Source organism: Apiospora aurea, assembly GCF_038362705.1.
Source record: "Apiospora aurea strain CBS 24483 chromosome Unknown utg000008l_segment0_segment0, whole genome shotgun sequence".
Taxonomy (NCBI): Eukaryota; Fungi; Ascomycota; class Sordariomycetes; order Amphisphaeriales; family Apiosporaceae; genus Apiospora; species Apiospora aurea.
The window spans coordinates 1,036,228-1,054,441 of record NW_027117395.1 but is presented as its reverse complement, the minus strand read 5'-3'; the positions used below and the strand labels follow the sequence as shown (position 1 = coordinate 1,054,441).

At 52.4% G+C, this 18,214-nt stretch overlaps 5 protein-coding genes across 5 annotated transcripts; 3 read left to right on the top strand and 2 right to left on the bottom strand.

The window, feature by feature from the left end:
- Positions 1-1,173: 1,173 nt before the first annotated feature.
- PG986_011818 (DHHC zinc finger domain-containing protein) lies at positions 1,174-2,109 on the bottom strand (the record flags this gene model as incomplete). Its single annotated transcript, XM_066848040.1, has 1 exon — positions 1,174-2,109. One exon carries the CDS (start codon positions 2,107-2,109, stop codon positions 1,174-1,176), a length of 936 nt encoding a protein of 311 aa, XP_066694736.1.
- Positions 2,110-3,570: 1,461 nt separating this feature from the next.
- On the top strand, positions 3,571-6,687 carry PG986_011817 (TRF2-interacting telomeric protein/Rap1 C terminal domain-containing protein; the record flags this gene model as incomplete). Its single annotated transcript, XM_066848039.1, has 3 exons — positions 3,571-4,077; positions 4,133-4,444; positions 4,528-6,687. 3 exons carry the CDS (start codon positions 3,571-3,573, stop codon positions 6,685-6,687), a joined length of 2,979 nt encoding a protein of 992 aa, XP_066694735.1.
- A 328-nt stretch (positions 6,688-7,015) lies between these two features.
- PG986_011816 (apoptosis-inducing factor) lies at positions 7,016-8,306 on the bottom strand (the record flags this gene model as incomplete). The annotated part of the gene is made up of 5 exons (XM_066848038.1): positions 7,016-7,168; positions 7,227-7,529; positions 7,584-7,997; positions 8,026-8,194; positions 8,245-8,306. 5 exons carry the CDS (start codon positions 8,304-8,306, stop codon positions 7,016-7,018), a joined length of 1,101 nt encoding a protein of 366 aa, XP_066694734.1.
- Positions 8,307-9,381: 1,075 nt separating this feature from the next.
- PG986_011815 (glycosyl hydrolase family 81) lies at positions 9,382-12,903 on the top strand (the record flags this gene model as incomplete). Its single annotated transcript, XM_066848037.1, has 6 exons — positions 9,382-9,455; positions 9,720-9,741; positions 10,120-11,739; positions 11,793-11,937; positions 11,989-12,290; positions 12,343-12,903. 6 exons carry the CDS (start codon positions 9,382-9,384, stop codon positions 12,901-12,903), a joined length of 2,724 nt encoding a protein of 907 aa, XP_066694733.1.
- A 3,249-nt stretch (positions 12,904-16,152) lies between these two features.
- On the top strand, positions 16,153-17,896 carry PG986_011814 (Ca2+ transporter; the record flags this gene model as incomplete). The annotated part of the gene is made up of 6 exons (XM_066848036.1): positions 16,153-16,306; positions 16,378-16,589; positions 16,648-16,881; positions 16,966-17,578; positions 17,637-17,722; positions 17,774-17,896. 6 exons carry the CDS (start codon positions 16,153-16,155, stop codon positions 17,894-17,896), a joined length of 1,422 nt encoding a protein of 473 aa, XP_066694732.1.
- Between the last annotated feature and the right edge of the window lie 318 nt (positions 17,897-18,214).

The following is an 18,214-nucleotide window of genomic DNA, read 5'->3' as shown; positions in this document are numbered from 1 at the left end:
CTTCTTGGGAAAACAAGCCTGAAGGATGGGACATGACAGCTTCTTTATTTCCTTATGCATTCGGCCCATCTCTGGCGCAGAAACACCATGATTCCCTGGTATATGCCACCTGTCGCAAACGCGCGTTGAAACTTGTGATGCTGCTGCTGCCCCCGGGGAGGAAATAACACAGCCTCGAAGTTTCGGATGCGAAGATCCCAAACGCGCGAATCCAGAACGGGAGCCCCAAGCCAATCTCTCGGCTGGCAGATCGCTCGTCACCATCGCGTGCTCTGCTGGATCAGATCGGACGCACGGGCAGGGCTTCCACCCAGCAGAAAAGAGCTCAAACTCGGGACGAGAACCCCGGTCGGACGATGCCGGGCAACGATTGCAAATACCGCAACAGAGTGGACTTGCTAGCCGGGCCTGCATAATAGGAGCTTCAAGCTTCTCGGATCCCCAGAAGGGGCCAGCGAGACCGGAAGATCCCCCCCCCCATAGCCCTAAATGGTCGCAGCGAATGAGTGTCCTGGGATTGGGTGCATTATTGCAATCATTGCGTTGTGCGTCGTTGGACAAACGTGGCTGAGCCTTATTCTCGAGATCAGATGAAACTGGTGGCGCGGGAGCAACGTTTGGCGGAAGGTTGCGACGCAATTGTCAGACGATTTTCATTCTGAAACAGCAATCCGCAGGAGCGTCTGGACTCCGGAGGAAATTGGCATTGGAGATTACACGACCTGGAATATTTATTATGTAGGCACGTTTTCCGCCAAGCAGGTTCGAGGTGCCCATGCTCCGATGACGAGCGCGGGGCGCTCTTGATGTGTTACTGGACGAGAAAGGATAAAGATTGAGATAGGTTCGATTTCTATCAGCGCCATTGGTATTTGCTTTTGATCTTGGTTTATCACTCTTCGAAATCGCATGACGCCAATCAAAACGCTTCAATATCCTGTCACTGCTGTCTGTCAGGATCGTGGAAGGATTGTTCGGCGAATGTGAGTAGCTGTTTGAATGCGTATGCCGAAGACTGCAATTGTCTGTTCCACTATATAAGCATACATATACACAGGTATAACGACCTTGGCTTATCTGGTGATTGAACGATTTGGTCTACCTGTGCCGACCAACATCGATGAGTTTGCAGATCGATATCCAGTATTCAGCAAGCGTGTGACTTTCTGCGTCTCAGGTAGCGGCATCCACCACCCTCCCCAAGCCAGCAGCATCCCTATGTTTTGTGGTTCTCCGGCCTCTTTCCAGGTCCGTACTGACTTCACCCCGAAAAGAGTGCCCGGGCACGAAGACGTCCACAAGGTTATCACAGAAACCAAGATCGTACAGATTCTCAACATCCCTGAGATGCCATACGCGCTCCCACTCGCCAGTCCCAGGGCCGCTTGTGATACTAGGCGGAGTGCCATCTTCTGTTCTGACAAGCGCCTGCACGCTCTCGACTGGCCATCGTGTCCAGCTCGGCTCGTGCTTAGGATTGCGTTGGCGCGTCCGTGGGTCTATCGGACGCTTGAAGGCGAACCCGTCGTCCATTTCTGCCTTCCAGTCTTGCCATTTCATGGACTCATTCGTGGTTGTACCACAGTAAATCAGGTAGAAATGGTAACTGAGCAAGCTCCAAACCAGCGGAGTCGTCAAGAGTGCCAGCATGGTGACAGAGCCCATACCGACATCATCCTGTATACCAAAGGTCAATAATATGAGATAGTCATGCCAAGTGAAGGAGCTGGGCTTCCAAAGGTGCCAGTTTGGATGACGAGTCCGGACGTTGGCAGAGATCAAGCCAAGACCGAGGTATGCTCCGTAGGACGTCAGGATCGCTGTCGAAAGGAGCAGGAGAATGAAGTAGGCTTGGTTTCCGTACCCCACACAGTTGTTGATGAAGACGCAATGATGATCCATCTTGGCCACACACCGGTTGCAGACGGCGCAGTGCTTGGAACGCGGCGGCTTGAGGATATTGCAGGTGCGACAGACGTGTCCCGGATGGAAGATTGCGAAGTCATAGGGGTACTGGCTCATGTAATGGGCGTGGTTGGCCGGGGTAACGACGCCGGCGTCTCGGAAGGCCGAGAGATAAAGGAACCAGTATGGCGCAACGATGGACATCGCACCGAATACCTTGTGGACGGTAGGCAGTTGTGGCCATGCCCCTGGGAGATACATATACTCGCCGACAGACAGCAGTAGTATAAAGAATATCAAGACAGTAGGATGACGGCCGTAGAATGCCGCGTGGCCGAATCTCGAGAGGGATGACGAAATTCGCCCCGATGCAAAAATGCCTATCCAAGAACAAAAAGGCATTGGGTAGATGTACCATCAAAGCCCGATGGAGCCATGCTACTGGCGTGCGACTGTTTTTTCAGTCAGCAACTGCACTTGCCTGGGCCGGCCAATCATCATGAGCAGGTCGCTGGTCTTCTCCGACAAGGACAATGTCGACCGACGCTGGGACTAGATAGGCACTCACCGCAATGCCGGCAGCCGACCGAAAAATGCGACAAATGTCAGAAAGGAGATCGTGAGAACCACTGCGGCGATGTTCGCGATGACACCCATCATGAATGTAGACCATAGACTTTGCCAGTAATTGAGGATCGTTAGTTATTTTGCTGGCGCCGATCACAGGAAGTCGATATCGCCGGTCATAGGTTGGAGAAAAGATCGATCTCCATTTGAGACAGGGGTTGTATAGCGCTGCCCTCGACTGCTGATAGTGCGGTATAATCACTGGCCAGCAGGACTCATTGCTTGGTCATGCACCTTCAACAAGAATGATATATCCAGATTCAGCCCCGGGCGGCCGATCGTCATCAGCTCAAGGGCAGCCTGTTGCGCCTGTCAGGCTTTGTCGAATGGTGATTGATGATGGTGTAGCGGAAGTGTCACCCGAATTAGGCGGCTCGAAATAGCGTACCTGGCCTGAAGCGATGGCTTGTAAGGCTGCAGGGTGTGGCTGTGCCGCTTGGTCAACCACTACGCAGCTACAGCCTACCCACTGTAGGTACATGATTGATCAATCAATCAATTCCATCCATCACTGGGCTCAACCACGTGCGAACGTGAGCGTGCACGCGATCCGGCATCACGCGTCGCCATCCAGACGTCCCACTCTCTCACAAGACCCTTGGGTGATTGATGCCAAGATACACATTGATGCCTTGAACTGCTCAAAAGGAATGCAACGAGGTATGCGAAAGCAAACTCCCAAATGGATCTTCCTAGAATCTTCTTTGCCCAACTGCAACAACGCATTGCAGGTGTATATAAAGTACTCTGGTCCCTCGCGCGCGGAGCTTTGTGAGGCCGGCGTGGAATCTTAAATCTACTTTGATGCACTCTGTCCAAATTATCCCAACCTCACCTTCTTCTCCTGCAACACCGACAACAGACCCTCGCGTCTGCACCCACCTGTGTGACAAAGGCATCAATCTACCAGCCTGGAATGCAACCACGGAAATCTGGAAATTTTAACACACAAATACAACATTCGCCGACACATCTTGATCGGCACGCTTTCTCTGCATCGCATTAGTCCAGCCCTGGTTTCTGGGTTAGTGATAGCAGATGTCGGCTCCTATTGTCTACTCGGGGGATGCGGCAGGTGAAGGGGGGACTTTATTCCAAGGCCACAAGTTTTGGCTTGCTCAACGCACGCCGATGCGCCGTACATGGCTCAATCACATCAAGGTATATCCTCGACGCTACTTTCTGTTCCTGGCCCAGTCAACGCTAACGTCTCCCCAGAATAATGGTGGCCAAATAGTTGCCCTGGAGAAGAATGCCGACTTCATGATTGCCGATCATGTAAGGAAAGATTCACCGCAAGGCTCATACTCTTGGAAGTGGATTGAGGATTCGGTTAAGAAAGGAAAGTTACTCGATGCTGATGACTACCTCATCGGCGGCAAACCTGAAGAGCAGCCACGTGCGGGCCCGTCTGCCCCTGGCAAATCTACCAGAACCCCTTTCACCGAGGAAGATGACCGCATACTTATGCAATGGGTTTTGAGGCGTGAACGACAGGGTGAATCCATCCTTGGCAACAAGATCTACCAGGAGTTGGCAATAAAGGTTCGTCTGCCCCGTCTATGACAACGCGCGTGCGTACGCTGATGACATGCACCAGAATCCTCGACACACATTCCAGTCTTGGAGGGATCGCTGGGTCAAGAAGGTGTCTATGAAACCTCGACCGGATGTACCCTGCGAGGAACCAGAAGCTCAAGATGCAGAAGAGACCGAGCCAACGGCCAGTCTCCAGCGTACTGCCGCATCATCGCGGCCACAGCCTACTCCAAGCCCGGTCAAGCAAGAGAGAAAATCTAGAGCAAAGTTCACTGCAGAGGAAGACAGAGAACTCACCCAATACGTTCTAGAGCGCACTGCAAATACCGGACATGACCGAGGTAACAAGGTTTTCCAAGAATATGCAGATGAGGTCAGTGGCTCTCTCTCTCTCTCTCTCTCTCTCTCTCTCTCTCTCTACTTCATCTGAATCCAATCATACTGACAGACCCCCAGCATCCTGAGCACACGTACCAGGCATACCGAGATCGCTGGATCAAGTATCTCAGGCCATCCCATTTGGATGACGAGAACGAGAACGAGGAAGAAGAAGTACCGAAGGCAAGGGTCAGCAGGAGTAAGACTAATGCTATCCAAAGCACTGGGTTTGAACGACCAGATCTGTCCTTAGAGAGGCCAACGGTGAACCCAAAGACTGTGAAGGGGAGGTCAAATATAACGGTGGAGAAGCCACAGTCGTCCAGACGCGGCAATTCACACAACTTAACGCAACAGCAAGATGTCCCAGCTCCAGACTCCCCAGGTCATATTAGAGTATCACCACGGAACCTCAAAAAGATGGAGACCCAAGTGGAGGTTGATCAGCAACTGAACGAAGAGAACTTTTTCGAAGAAGAACGACCTCAAGACGTGCAGACTCCAGTTGCTACGAACAAAGGCAAAGCATCGCCAGCCAAAGCGAATTATACTGGGACTTTGCTTCAGTCCAAAGAGGAGTTTTACCCGGTTTATCAGGACTTTGTCCAACGTTTTACTCGCATCCGACCAAATTTCTGGCCAACTGTGCGAAATCAGTCCTTTGACCTCTGGGACTTGTGGCAGAGTGCCGTCTCTCAAAAGCTCGACCGTGCCGAACGCGACTGGCAGCAAATCGCGGAAAACCTCGGTTATAACTGGATTGAGCATGAAGGTGTTGAGGACGACATCCGTGAGATTTACGAGAACCATTTGGCCAAATTTGAGGAGAGCTTGGCCGAATGGGAAAATGATGAGAGCGATGACTCAGAAACGGACGAAGACGCGCCAGATGAAACAACGGCTGTAATTGGCGTCAGTGATGCATTTGACAGGAACTCGGAAGAACAGTTCAACTCTTCGCCTCCAAAACAGCCCTCACTAAAGCGCACACACGAAGCCGCCCTGTTGTCAGATCTGAGATATCCAGACTCGTCTGGCAAACGGCAAAGGTTCGATAGAGACAGCGAGATCCCCTCAACCCCGGACACCAAGAACGGCACAGCCCATCTACGCAGGCCCGTCAGCGCAGCTGTCTCCCCCAGTGACCTGAGAATGACGACACTCCCTAAGTCATCGTCTTCGCGGGCACGGCAAAGCGCCCAGAAGGACCAGGGTGTTCCAGACAATGGTGACCGAACAATCATCAACAGCGCAAAAGTACACCCAAAGATGCGCATGGTTGAGCCCGAGACACAAGACTTCCGATATGATCCCGAGACACAGAATATCGACTTCGATACGGAGATGGACGATGTCCAAGGGGAATCACAGGTTACTGTCACAGCCTCACAACAACTACATCACGAATCCGAACCTGGATCATCGCCTATCAAGCCGGCCCATCGCGAATTGGCGAGACCCAGCACACCAACGCCGAAGCGGAAGGCTGGCAAGCCGCCTTTTGTCGATAGTCCTGACGACGAGCATGACCAACCGACACCCAAGGAGCGCTTCGGAAAGGGCAAGAACCCCATCTTGGCCGATTTGGAGAAGGAACAGCATCAGAAGCAGCTTCGACGAATTTCGGCTGGTTCGCCGCAGAAAAAACCTATAGTTGCGCCCCAACCGAAGCCGCAACGCCAATCAGTATCGCACCCCGCAGAGTCTCGTCCACCGCCTCCTTCGTTCCCTTCATCGTCGAAACCATCTTCGAAATCAGCCAAACTGCCGCCATCTTCCTCTCGCAATTCAAAAGCGCTTCCACCAGCATCGCCAGCCGGTACCGCGCCAAAGCCACCCGCGTCCTCTGCAAAAGATGACCCCGTCGCCTCCCAACTTGCCAGGCTCAACAGGAGGATAGACCACTTGGTATCGCTGGGCTACCCGCCGTCCGTTGCGCGGCGCGCCCAGGAAGCCACGTCGTGGCAGAAGGGCCTGGTCAACGAAATCATCGAGGGTCTCAAGAAGGGCGAGCCGCTCCCGACCAATATCGAGGGCGTCTGGACTGCCAAAGACGACATGAAGTTACAATCCCTGCTAGAGTACGAAGCTGCGGGTGACACCTCGGACGAAAAGCAGGCAAGGAAGATGGGGAAATTCAAGGATCACCTGATGACCAAACATGGCGAAGCGCATATGGAGCTACGCAAGATATGGTATGAGGATAAGAAGCGTCTAGGGTGGGAAGAGATGGAATAAGTACGTTTTGATATACTTGAGTGTTACGTGTACGCATGGATGGATGGATAGAGTATGCTTGATACCCCCTTGTCATTGTTTCGTGGAGTTATTGTTCGAGTTTGCTATTTGGTAATCACAACAGGATATAACTAGGTTGATTTGATGTCCGTTCTTTTCTCAGGCTGTGAAAAGTTATTTCAAGCTTGTGGTCTCAATGGCGAAATATTCTTGGCTGGAGAGTCTAGGGTTGGTGCTGGGCCAACTACATCTTTTGAACTCGAGTCTATCATCTTAATGGGCTCTATTCGCACATGGGCGTCTAGCGACACGACAGTCTGGGTATTGCTCATTCTACCTTTTTCTCTGATTTGTCGTCGTCCTCAAACGGCTTGGCACTCAAGTGTTTCCATGCTTCAGCAGGCATAAGGTCAAGGCTTTTTTCTCTGCTTTGCCACCATAGCTCCGTCTTCCCATCACCCATGTGCGAGATCGACTTGTCCTATTTTGTGTATTAGCTACAGCTTGCAGGAAACCAGTGACTGCTCGCTATTACTCACCAGACCAAGCGTCAATTTGATGACGCCCTCTCCCCAGAATGGCTTATACGTTTTAGTGGGTGAGCAGCCGGTTGCTGCCCGGACGACGTTGTAGCAAACGACCATGCCCTGCCGCATTGCAGAGCGGGCGTTGGGATTGTCGATCCCGACCGCGGCAACATCGCCGCATACATATACGTTAGGCAGCTTCTCGTCCTGAACTTGTAATGTTGGTTTGACGCGAATGGTGACAGTTGGCGAGATAGCTTCTGGCGCCAGTCCAGCCACGAAGCTCGAAGACGGGTTCTGGCCGGTACAATTGACCTACCAGGTTGTCAGTCTGTCATGGTCTCTCTCCTAACATAGTCACCAACTTACCAACAAGTCGCACTTGATTCTTCGGCCGGACTGTAGGGTGATCTGACCCTCGGCGATACTGTTGGTTGCGGTCCCCTCTTGAAGGATCGTTGCAACCCCCAGATCGTTCAGGCCTTGTAAGGCCGCGGCTTGCAGCTCGGGCCCAAATCGGTGCATCACGGCTTCCCTTGAGTGCACTAGAGTGGCGTGCTTCTCAGGATACTTGTGCTTCGCGTCGGCCGCAAGCTCGACGCCGGCGGCACCGCCGCCTACCACGACCAAATGCTGCGCCTCTTTGATGCTGCGCTGCATGTCTTGCAGCAGAGCGACGCCCTCGGCTTTCGTGTCCGCGGCGACCCGGGAGGGCAGTCCCTCTGCCGCGCCGGCGCCGGTGGCTATCACCAAGAGCGCGTACGGGATCTGCTCCCGGCTCTTCTCGAGCCAGACGCGATCCCTTGTCCACCTTGGCCACCCGGTCGCGGATCCAGCGGACCCAACCCTCTGGCACGCCTTTCAGAAAGGGGCCGTAAGGAATGAAGGCCTTGTGCTCTTGGCCCACGACGCAGAACCGCGGCAGCACCCACGTGAAGTGGAAATGCGAATAGAGCTCAATGACGACCACGCGGCACGGGCTAGGGAATGGAGCTGGCGATGTCTGTTCTCGATGGACTCCCATGCCAACTCGCCCAGGAAGCGGAATGCGTAGGCGACGAAACTCGCGATCAGTCCTGCCTTTTGGAGCATGGTGACAATGGGTGCTGCTGGGTTGGTTCTGAGTAGATTGATGGAAACTTCGAATGGTTGGGTTATGAAATGAATGGCATCCTATCACTCTCCCATCATAGGGCAATCAAGACTCGGAGAGAGTAAATGCCTATATAGATGCCTGGCTCTCTATCTCCTCCATACTAGTACAGCGTGGGTGGCCTTATTGTATGTAAACAGCACAAGCAAACTCCAAAGCCGGGCTTCGGGGCTTTACCGGATCAGATAAGAGTCGGTGCCGAGCCATTGACTTCCAAATAGGGGAGATCTGATTATTTGTCTTGGCACACACTGGCTGCTTTCTCGGCTGCCGGCTTATCGAGTCTGGGAGGAAACACCAGGCCTATATAACAGATGCGCAGCCAAGAAGTAACAACATCATGTTCAGATTGTGCTCTTGAGATGCGTCGCCATCTATGCCCAAGGAATTCGATGTGGGTGTTTGGTTCGTCGCAGCTGGTCAACACTGCCTGCATTGCATTCGCACGATGCCACAAGATAAGACTTTCACCACGAAAACACTCTCCACTGGTATATAAAGTTTACATAGCCCTCGCGTGATTTCGTATAATAACAACACTTGACTGCCATTAATAGATGCAGATCGTCACGGTCTTCGATGCCAAGCAAAACTGTTTCAGGCCCTCGCAGACCTTCCATCAATGTTCCGACGTTGGCGGCCCCACTAACCTAATGGTGCCAATGCTCTTGGAACGGGTAGGACGGCATATGAGCCCCCCCCCCAAACTCAAGAAGCGAGCGAATGAGTTGACGTTGCAAACCTCTGACTGACACGATTTACCGTCTTTTGCGGAAAAGCAAGAACTTCCTCACTACAATATAAACGAACAGATGACCAGGGACTCCAAGTTTTGGTAGTCTTCTTTCGCCCGTCGGGTTGCAGCAAAACCGACTCCTCAGAATTTCGAAGCGTGCTGAGGGGAAGAAGCAGCTCCAAACCAAACCGCTGGCTAAAAACCTCCTGGCAACCGCAGTCACGACTGTTGTGTAAGTGGCCAACAGAGGCATGTGCTCTTGCCCTGCCTTTTCCAAGATGGATTTCGACATCATCCCCCAGCCGTTTCCCCGCGGAAGAGATGATTCAATCAAGTCTCCAGCTGGTTGGACGTGCGTCACTGCATTTACTCAACCTCGAGTTCGTCCAACCTGTCCACTGAAACCTTGGCCAACGTCTGATTCACAACAAGCCAACCTCCAGATCACACACCTCGTGATGCTTTCCTACGCCTGACCACCATCGCTTTATATGTTATACAAAACTTACGGTTCCTACTAGTTCCATACATCTTTTCTTTCAGTAGTTTTCACCTTGCTCGTCGTTCTATATTTCTCGAGCTGGTGCCTACAGTCACATTCCTAACCCCGTTCTAGGCTCTCGGTAACTGAACCTGAGGTAAGACAGCGGCTTTACTCCGTGTTCACAAGACACCGCATTCTTCGCCCGTAGCACTTCATTGAGTTTGCTACCCCGTCGCGTGTGTTTATTCACACCCACTCTCTGTTACTCGGTAAACGAAAGCTCGTTCCAAACATGGCATATTATTGCCTTTATATCCTTCTTTCGGCTGGTGAGGGTTTCTTGCTTAACCATCACCTGTGTCATTCACGCCTCACACGTGCGCTCGTGGCTTTGTGCTGCTATTGCCAACATCAAGATATATTTTGCTCGTTTCGCTGTTACTTGTTCTTCCTGGAGAAAACCATAGCGCCTCCTTTCACTGTCGACCTCAGGTCACGTTTTTGCTTCTAAGATTCAACTTGGGAAATCAAGCCCCAAATACCACCCCTCGACATTAACCCCCCTTTCTGCTTTTTCGTCATGTGGCTCACCACCCTACTAACATTGTTGCAGATCAACTTTGCCCGATCCGCACCTCTAGATTCTCCTACAGACCACCCAGCCAAGGAGACCAGTACGGGTCTGATCAAGCGTGGCGTCTTACGAGAGGGCTACCTTCCCCTGTCCGTCATTGCGAACCCTTACCGAGAAGGATATGAACCTGTCGCAGTCGTAACTAGCTTAACACCTCCTGGGACAGTACAGATATTACCGCCTGCAGCCTCATTGACACCCGACACTACTGGAAAAGTGATAGCTGCTCTTGAAACCGAAGGGAGGCCAAGCATTGCCCCTTTTCCTACCGGCAGTATACCAGAACCGACGGCTTTATTGGTGCCATTTGGACCAGCTTTGCAACCTTCGAGTACGCCCACCATGGCTGAGGTTGCTGCATCATCGGATATATTTAGGCATCCCATTGCCACCAATGCACCATCAGCTAGCTTCGAGGCCCGGAAAGATCACCCGGTACCTCGCCTTGGTGTCGTTGGGAATGGGCCACATCAGACAAACAAATTCTACGCTAACTTTTTCCTCGGGAACCAAAATGCTCCAACATATCTCCATCCGTACTCTGTTGCATGGGCGAAGGGTCAGGGAGCCTCGTCCAGCTGGGGCCTGTCGGTCTCCCACATCGAAGCGAGCCAAAGGGTGTACGGCCAAACTTCGCCTGGCACCGGGGCTGCAAAGTACTTCCTGAATCCGGTAGGAATACAGTCTCTGTGTTTGTCGGCACTCGAGCTGGGCTCGAGCTCGGCGTTGACCGTCGACACGATGGAATCGCAATCAGTCAATGTCAACCTACTGGAGAAGGCCGGGAGTAAACCTCTCATTACCTTTCCACTGGTCCAAGGAATGGCCTATGTGACAGCGGTTTATCACGGATCCACCCCGGCCATCAGCACTGGTGTCTTCTTCAAGACAGTAACAAAGTCAACCAGAGGTCCGAAGCAGGGTGTTACCAAGTACACCGTCTACCTCGAGGATGGCAAAGTATGGCATGTTTACGCTTACTCTGAGAAAGGCGATTCCTTCGACCTGCAAGTCATCAACAATGCCCACGCCAAGGCGGCAAAACCGTACAACGGCATCATCCAAATCGTCAAAGATCCGGGCAATGCCGAGAGCCTGATTGATGCTGCGTCAGGTACTTACCCTACAGGCGTTACTTTATCCGGGACGAGTTCCGGCAATACAGGTACCTATACCTTCAAGTACAAGAAGGCCGGAGTATTCAACGGTAAATTGATGATGTATGCTTTGCCTCATCACATCGATTCCTTTGATACCGAAACACACAATGCTGTGACCAAATTGCAGCTTCAGACGACGACCAAGGGCATGGCCACTGCGGTAATCGCAGACTCTTGGACCATGGTTGAGCCTAATATGCCTGTTTCCATGGGCTTTGCCCCATGGGATCCTGTCACCGGAAGCAAGTCGACCGTGAAGCCACAGCTTGTCAACGCAATCCTCCCGATGGCTCTGAAGGAGCTTTCCCAAGACGTGGATCAACAAACGAACCAAAACTCAATGTATTTCGGTGGCAAGGTAGGATATCGATCCGAGACGTCCATCGTATTGCTGGCTCATCAATTCTGCAGGCCCTTGCTAAATTCGCGCATCTCTGTTATGCTGTCCACGACATGCTGCAGAACCAAAAACTTGCACAAACAGGTCTCACGAACCTGAAAGCAGCATTTGGTCGGTTTGTAGCAAACAGGCAGCAGTTTCCTCTCTATTACGAAAGTAGGTTGCAGTTGTCTGGGAGAGTTGACGTAGTAGACTGACGATGTTCAGGTGCATGGGGCGGGATAGTGTCTTCAGCCACATACCTAACGGGAAACAGCGGCGCTGATTTTGGGAACACTTACTACAATGACCATCATTTTCACTATGGCTATTTCATATTGGCAGCCGCCATTATTGGGAAGCTAGATCCGACGTGGCTGACCAAGACGAACGTCGACTATGTAAACACCCTTGTCCGAGACGTAGCCAACCCGTCGAGCGCTGACAGATATTTCCCTGTCCATCGGAACTTTGACTGGTATCACGGGCATAGTTGGGCTCACGGGCTGTATGAGACTCTCGATGGCAAGGTAGGTGAGATGGTATTCCTGCACCGAGGCGGTGTGCTTACTCGGGCAATAGGATCAGGAGTCGAGTTCAGAAGACGCGATGCACGCATACGCCATCAAGATGTGGGGCCATACCATCAAGGACGGCAACATGGAGGCCAGAGGCAACTTGATGCTCTCAATCATTACACGGTCACTCAGCCAGTACTATCTCTATACGTCGGACAACAAAGTGCAGCCGTCGAACTTTATTGGAAATCGGGTTGCTGGCATTTTGTTCGAGAACAAATGTGACCACACGACTTATTTCGGGGCGAATATCGAATACATCCAAGGAATCCATATGATCCCACTTCTTCCCAGTTCGAAGCTCACGCGCCCCCCCAAGTTTGTGCAACAGGAGTGGGAGACGTATTTCGACAAGGGCCGCGCAGACAAGGTTGAAGGAGGGTGGAGAGGCATCCTCTATGGCAACCTGGCAACGGCCGATCCCAAGTCGGCGTGGGCTTTCTTCAACGCGAAGAACTTCGATCCGTCTTGGCTCGATGGCGGTGCTTCTTTGACTTGGTACCAATCGTACGCTGCAGGTAAGCTGAGCTGCTACGGAGGCACATTCACCGCACATTGGGACTGATTCATTTCGTGGCGCAGCTTTTCTCTAAATGACCGGAGATCAAGAACGGGACGACACTTGACGAGATACGCATAACGAACACGATGCACATAGACGAGGTTATCCATTTATGTGGCAACCGAGGGCGCATGGAATGATTTGGCACATTAGGGGGCTTCACTAGGGCGGTGCCAAGTGGCATGACCGAGTCGAAAATGAGGATGGCCGAGCTTATAGGTGCTTGGCGCACGAAACCAATGTTGATGAACAACACATGGCGATAGGCCTTGATCGTCAGGCGCAAGGTAGACCTAGAACAATAGAACCTAGACAAGAATTTCCAGCCCCGTTTGGCACCGAGTCAACTGGGACGCCGCGGCTTGCCAAGCAGCGAACCATTGGTGGTCGTATCATACAAACCAGTTTTTCACCCTTTGCGCAACAAGGCGGCAGACAGGCCAACGAGGGCGAGATGGGTTGCATATGCATACAGTCATACGGAGAGAACTCCAAGAGGAAGAAGGGTGGTGAAAAGGGGGGACACGGGCTTGCTTGTTTGCAACGACCCTAAAATCGCATATGTCATCGGGGGACGCATTCGGCACTCTAGTTGGCTTGCAGCCCAAACCTGCATCCCACTGACGATCGATGGTACACATCCGGACATGTCGGAGGAACTTGTCATTTGCTAGGCGAGCTTTTATCGATAAGCGCCCGACGGTCGAGACTCGGGGATGCCCCTGTCGTCCCTGCTTCAGTAGATCGGACGCCAAGCAGCTAAATCCATCCAGCGGAAGTCATTCATGGGAGACGCTGTGGTACTTTCCGTAATTATTACCGCAAGAAGGATGAAGCTCAATAAGCATGCGAGCAAACAAAAAGTCAATGGCCATATCCGCAGCATAGTTCTGTAAAATGATGGGCGACCCAGCGGGCTCGAAACCGGGGGCTTGAGGGCTAGGAGGGAAAGCAAGTCACAACAAATAACATGCACGGAAGCTGGGCGAGGAATCTCCTTGTCCCGGTCTTGGCTTTGGGAGGCCTCCGTTCAGAGTAGGTGGGGATGTTCCTGATGTTTCGAGTCCCGCGTTTCTTGGCTGCAGCCAGAAGACCTCCGTACAAGTAACCTAGCTGTTGCACAAGAAGGAGGTCTGGGCAGCTCAGCCACTCTTGGCAGTCGCTTTCTACTCAACCTCGCACATCGATCCTCATCTTCGACGAGCGCCCTAGAGCATGCAGCCTGTCTCTGTTATCAGCCTGTATGTTTAATTGGATACGACGTTCCTTTTTCTTCCTGACGTGGTGGACTGTAGATGGGCGGCAGATAGACTTTGTGAGATTCGGCCAATCGAAGGAATGTGGTGATTCTGGATCATGGAAACGTACGTGCGAAGCTACATCCCACGTGCATCTGGAGTTGCAGTAGTTGGGCCATCCATCCCGTTCGAGAGCTCTCCTCGCTCTCTCTTATTAGTGTCGGCATTGCATATGCACATGTAGTATTCATGTACGCACACGGGCCTGTGCGGTCATGACTTGTTACTGATACGCTACCTGTGTGGCCAGTGGCTTGCTGGGGCTTGGAGATTAGGGTCGGTCAACTGATAATCGTCTCATGCCGGGTATCAGAAGTTGGAATGATCGGATCTTGCTTGGGTTATTCGATTGTCGAAAGATGATGGATGGATCAATCAATACCTGATATGATAGAAGCGACAACCGACAAGCGGCAACCTGTGCTGTTGATCTACAGCGTGGCAAGCTGGCCTGACCGAAACCCCCCAGAGGCCCAGAGGCCCAGAGGCCTGGAAGGTTCAGCATGCGGCGTGATACGAAACAGAGCTACCCCTGCTAGCGACTAGATATAGAACTTTCGTTTTACCTGGAGCTTCCCGGCCGATTCCACTGAATTTCCACCCGCGCGCGCTGCAGCCAACAGCCAGGCAGCCTAAAGTAGCAAGCCCCAAGCACCAGGGCCCAAGGCCCAGCAAGTTCGCAGCTCCAGTCGCAGCCGGGCCAAGCTCCCCATTGAATTATAGTGGTTTGCTTGGCGCGTCATCCACTAAACCGGGGACCGCTGTAGGTACTTACTTATACGCTGCAGCAGTGAAGCTTGTAATTCGGCGATCTGCCAGTGGAAAAGAGGAGACTGTCATCTCTCCAAATGACGACACAAGGACAGCCGACACGAGAAGTTACAACACCGACGAGTAACCTGAGCTCAGACCCGGCCCCTTCAGTACTGTTCAGGGCATCCATGACCGAATGCTCCCGCCGGCCGTTGTTGTGTAGTACTACTAGCGTGCATCTGAGACCAGTTTCCCAGTCTCCCACGGTCCACGGTCCACGGTCCACCCGCCGGCTTGCCTAACCAAGAAAGCGCCTCTCTCCTGCTCTCTTGCCGAGGAATCTACTCTCAATCTCCCCTTCCGCCCAAGCTGCGAACTATCAGCTTCCTCTTCGATTCGTCCTACTCTCTCACCTTACCACCACCCATCTCCTTTCCATACTCAGTTTGGTGCCACACGCATGAGGACAGGACTGCGCCCTCCACTAACCCGCCCGTCTTTCTGCACGAGATCAGCGCGAACCTAGGCAGAGGAGAAGCAACGCGCGAGCGAGATAATAAGCAACCGGCCAAAGTCCCGCGATACCAGTCCCGAGCCAAGCCAGCAATCCACCACGCCACTTGGCCATTTGCGGCCTTGCCTTCACCGTCGCCCTTTGTCTCCTCTCTCGCCTTGACTCGTCACGCGGCTGTGTACAGAGTTAGGCGTTACCCCACGAAATTGTCAATCTAACTACTCTTATCATCGCACTTTTTGTATAGATTTCGTGTCTTACTGAATCATGTGTGAGTATATCACACTCCCAAGCTTTGGTCTACTGCCGCAGCACACTTTTCTACACCTCCCCCTCGCTTTTTCTATAGCATCCCGTTGATCCCACATACCCCTGACCTGGTCATCCGAGCCTGTGCACGCTACCTTGCATCGCCCTTGTCTGCTATCGATCCCAACCCTACCTTGGACTGGTGTACATTGTTGCCCGGCAGCGGCGGAGTATGGTGCAAAGCGGTCTTCGATATAATCCCCAGCGCGGCCCGATACCAATGCGAAATTGAAACTGACCAACGGCGCGCCTCCTCGCGATATCAAATATAGCTTTACCGAGTGTTCGAGGTCTAATCCGTGGCATCACCCTGCCGCGCAAGAACACCATGCCTCAAAATGTGCCCCAAAATGGCCACATCCAGGAAACCACCCCCTGATGGGCGGCTCTAGCCCTGCCCAAAACCGCATTCACAGCGACACCTACAGGTTCTTCCTCGACCTGTGGTACACGCCAGGCATGGACAGCGACAATCCCCTTGTGAAATTCCCTGCTCAGATGTGGCATATCATCAAGGCGACTCTACTGAGAAGTAAGTGAAGCCGGCAGGACACTGTCGATTCCACGGGGAACTCGCCGACTAACTCTAACACAACCATTCAGGCAAGATCAACATTCTTCTGTTTTGCGTGCCCATTGGTCTTGTGGCCGGCATGACCGGAATGGACCCTGTCGCCGTTTTCGTCATCAACTTCTTTGCTATCATCCCACTTGCTGCCGTTCTCTCAAACGCGACGGAGGATATCTCGGCGAAGCTCGGTGAGCAGCTGGGTGGCTTGTTGAACGCGACATTCGGCAACGCAGTTGAATTGATTGTAAGAGACTCGAAATCGCATTGGGCGTGCAGGATACTAATACGGGTTTCGTGTACAGGTTAGCGTTATCGCCCTGAAGGAAAGACAGTATGCGGTGGTCAAGTCTTCCATGATTGGCTCGATCCTTTCCAACCTTCTCCTTGTAATGGGCATGTGCTTCTTCTTCGGCGGACTCAAGAACATGAGAGACGACGCGGGTGCAGGAAAGGAGCAGGAGTTCACTGATATCACAGCACAAACAACCTGCTCGCTGCTCATGCTCGCGGCTGCCTCTATGGTGGTTCCTAGTGCTGTAAGTCAACGAACCCTTGATACGTACGACTCGTCCATGACAAGGGTCGACTGACTCGCCGAATAGCTGTCCATGGTTATGCAGAGTTCCTCGAACAACGACCCCGATGAGCGCCAGCAAACGATTCTCAACCTTTCGCGCGGTACGGCCATCATCTTGCTCATCATGTACGCGTTTTACCTCAACTTCTCTCTGAGAACCCACCACAACCTTTTCGTGCCCAAGTCGAAGCAGCAGCCCCAGCGCAGCCCTGGAGACGAGGAAGAGGCCAATGGAGAGGTTCTAGTTACATCAGAATGTGAAGACGAGCCCCTGCTCGGAGCCTGGGCTTCTGGCGCTATCTTGATCGTCACTACTGTGCTGGTCGCCGTGTGCGCCGATTATCTGGTTGACAGCATCGACGCGCTGGTAGAACGCGCCAATATCAGCCGCAACTTCATCGGTCTCATCTTGATTCCCATTGTCGGAAACGCGGCTGAACATGTTACTGCCGTTGTTGTGGCTGTCAAGAACAATATGGATTTGGTATGTGCTATTCAGGAGAGCTGGCGCGATATGGAGCGGATGTCACTAATAGGAGTTCAGGCTATGCAAGTCGCAATTGGATCCAGTATTCAGATTGCCATGTTCGTGACGCCGTTCCTGGTCGTTCTGGGGTGGATCATGGGTCATGACATGACGATGCGCTTCGAGACTTGTACGTATACGAGAACCCCCTGAAAGGGTAACCCACATACTGACAGCGAACACAATAGTTGAAACCATTGCCTTTATTCTTGCCGTTCTCGTCGTCATCTACACAGTTCAAGATGGCAAATCGAACTACCTTGAGGGTGTCATGGTAAGTGACAGTGGATTTGCGATCGTGACTCTCGCTGACCCTGTTTATTAGTTGATGGCGATGTATGTTATTATTGCCGTCGCCTTCTTCGCCGCCCCAAGCGATGGCCTGAGCAACGAAGACGCTGGCCTCGACGCCTTCAAGGCCGCCATCAAGTCTTCAATTCCGTCCTAATAACGTTATCTTACTCGCAAGTCAAACCATTGGCTTAATTGCGAAACACGTAATCTTGCACATTTACGTTCTATTGGTCGCTATTCTCCGCGATCTTGTTGCCAAGATGGTAGCATAATCCTCTGGTGCGCCTCGCCAAGGCTCAATACTTGTGGCATTCCGACGCCAATTTTCCTTATTGTCAAATCTTGTACATTACACCATGGGGGCTAGTTTCGAGAGTGGGAAAAAAGTTGAGTTCCAGGATAGGGAGGTAGGTGTCCAGGATTCTATCAAAACGGGGTTTTCAGTGGCAACAAACAAGCCGGACAATTGTTT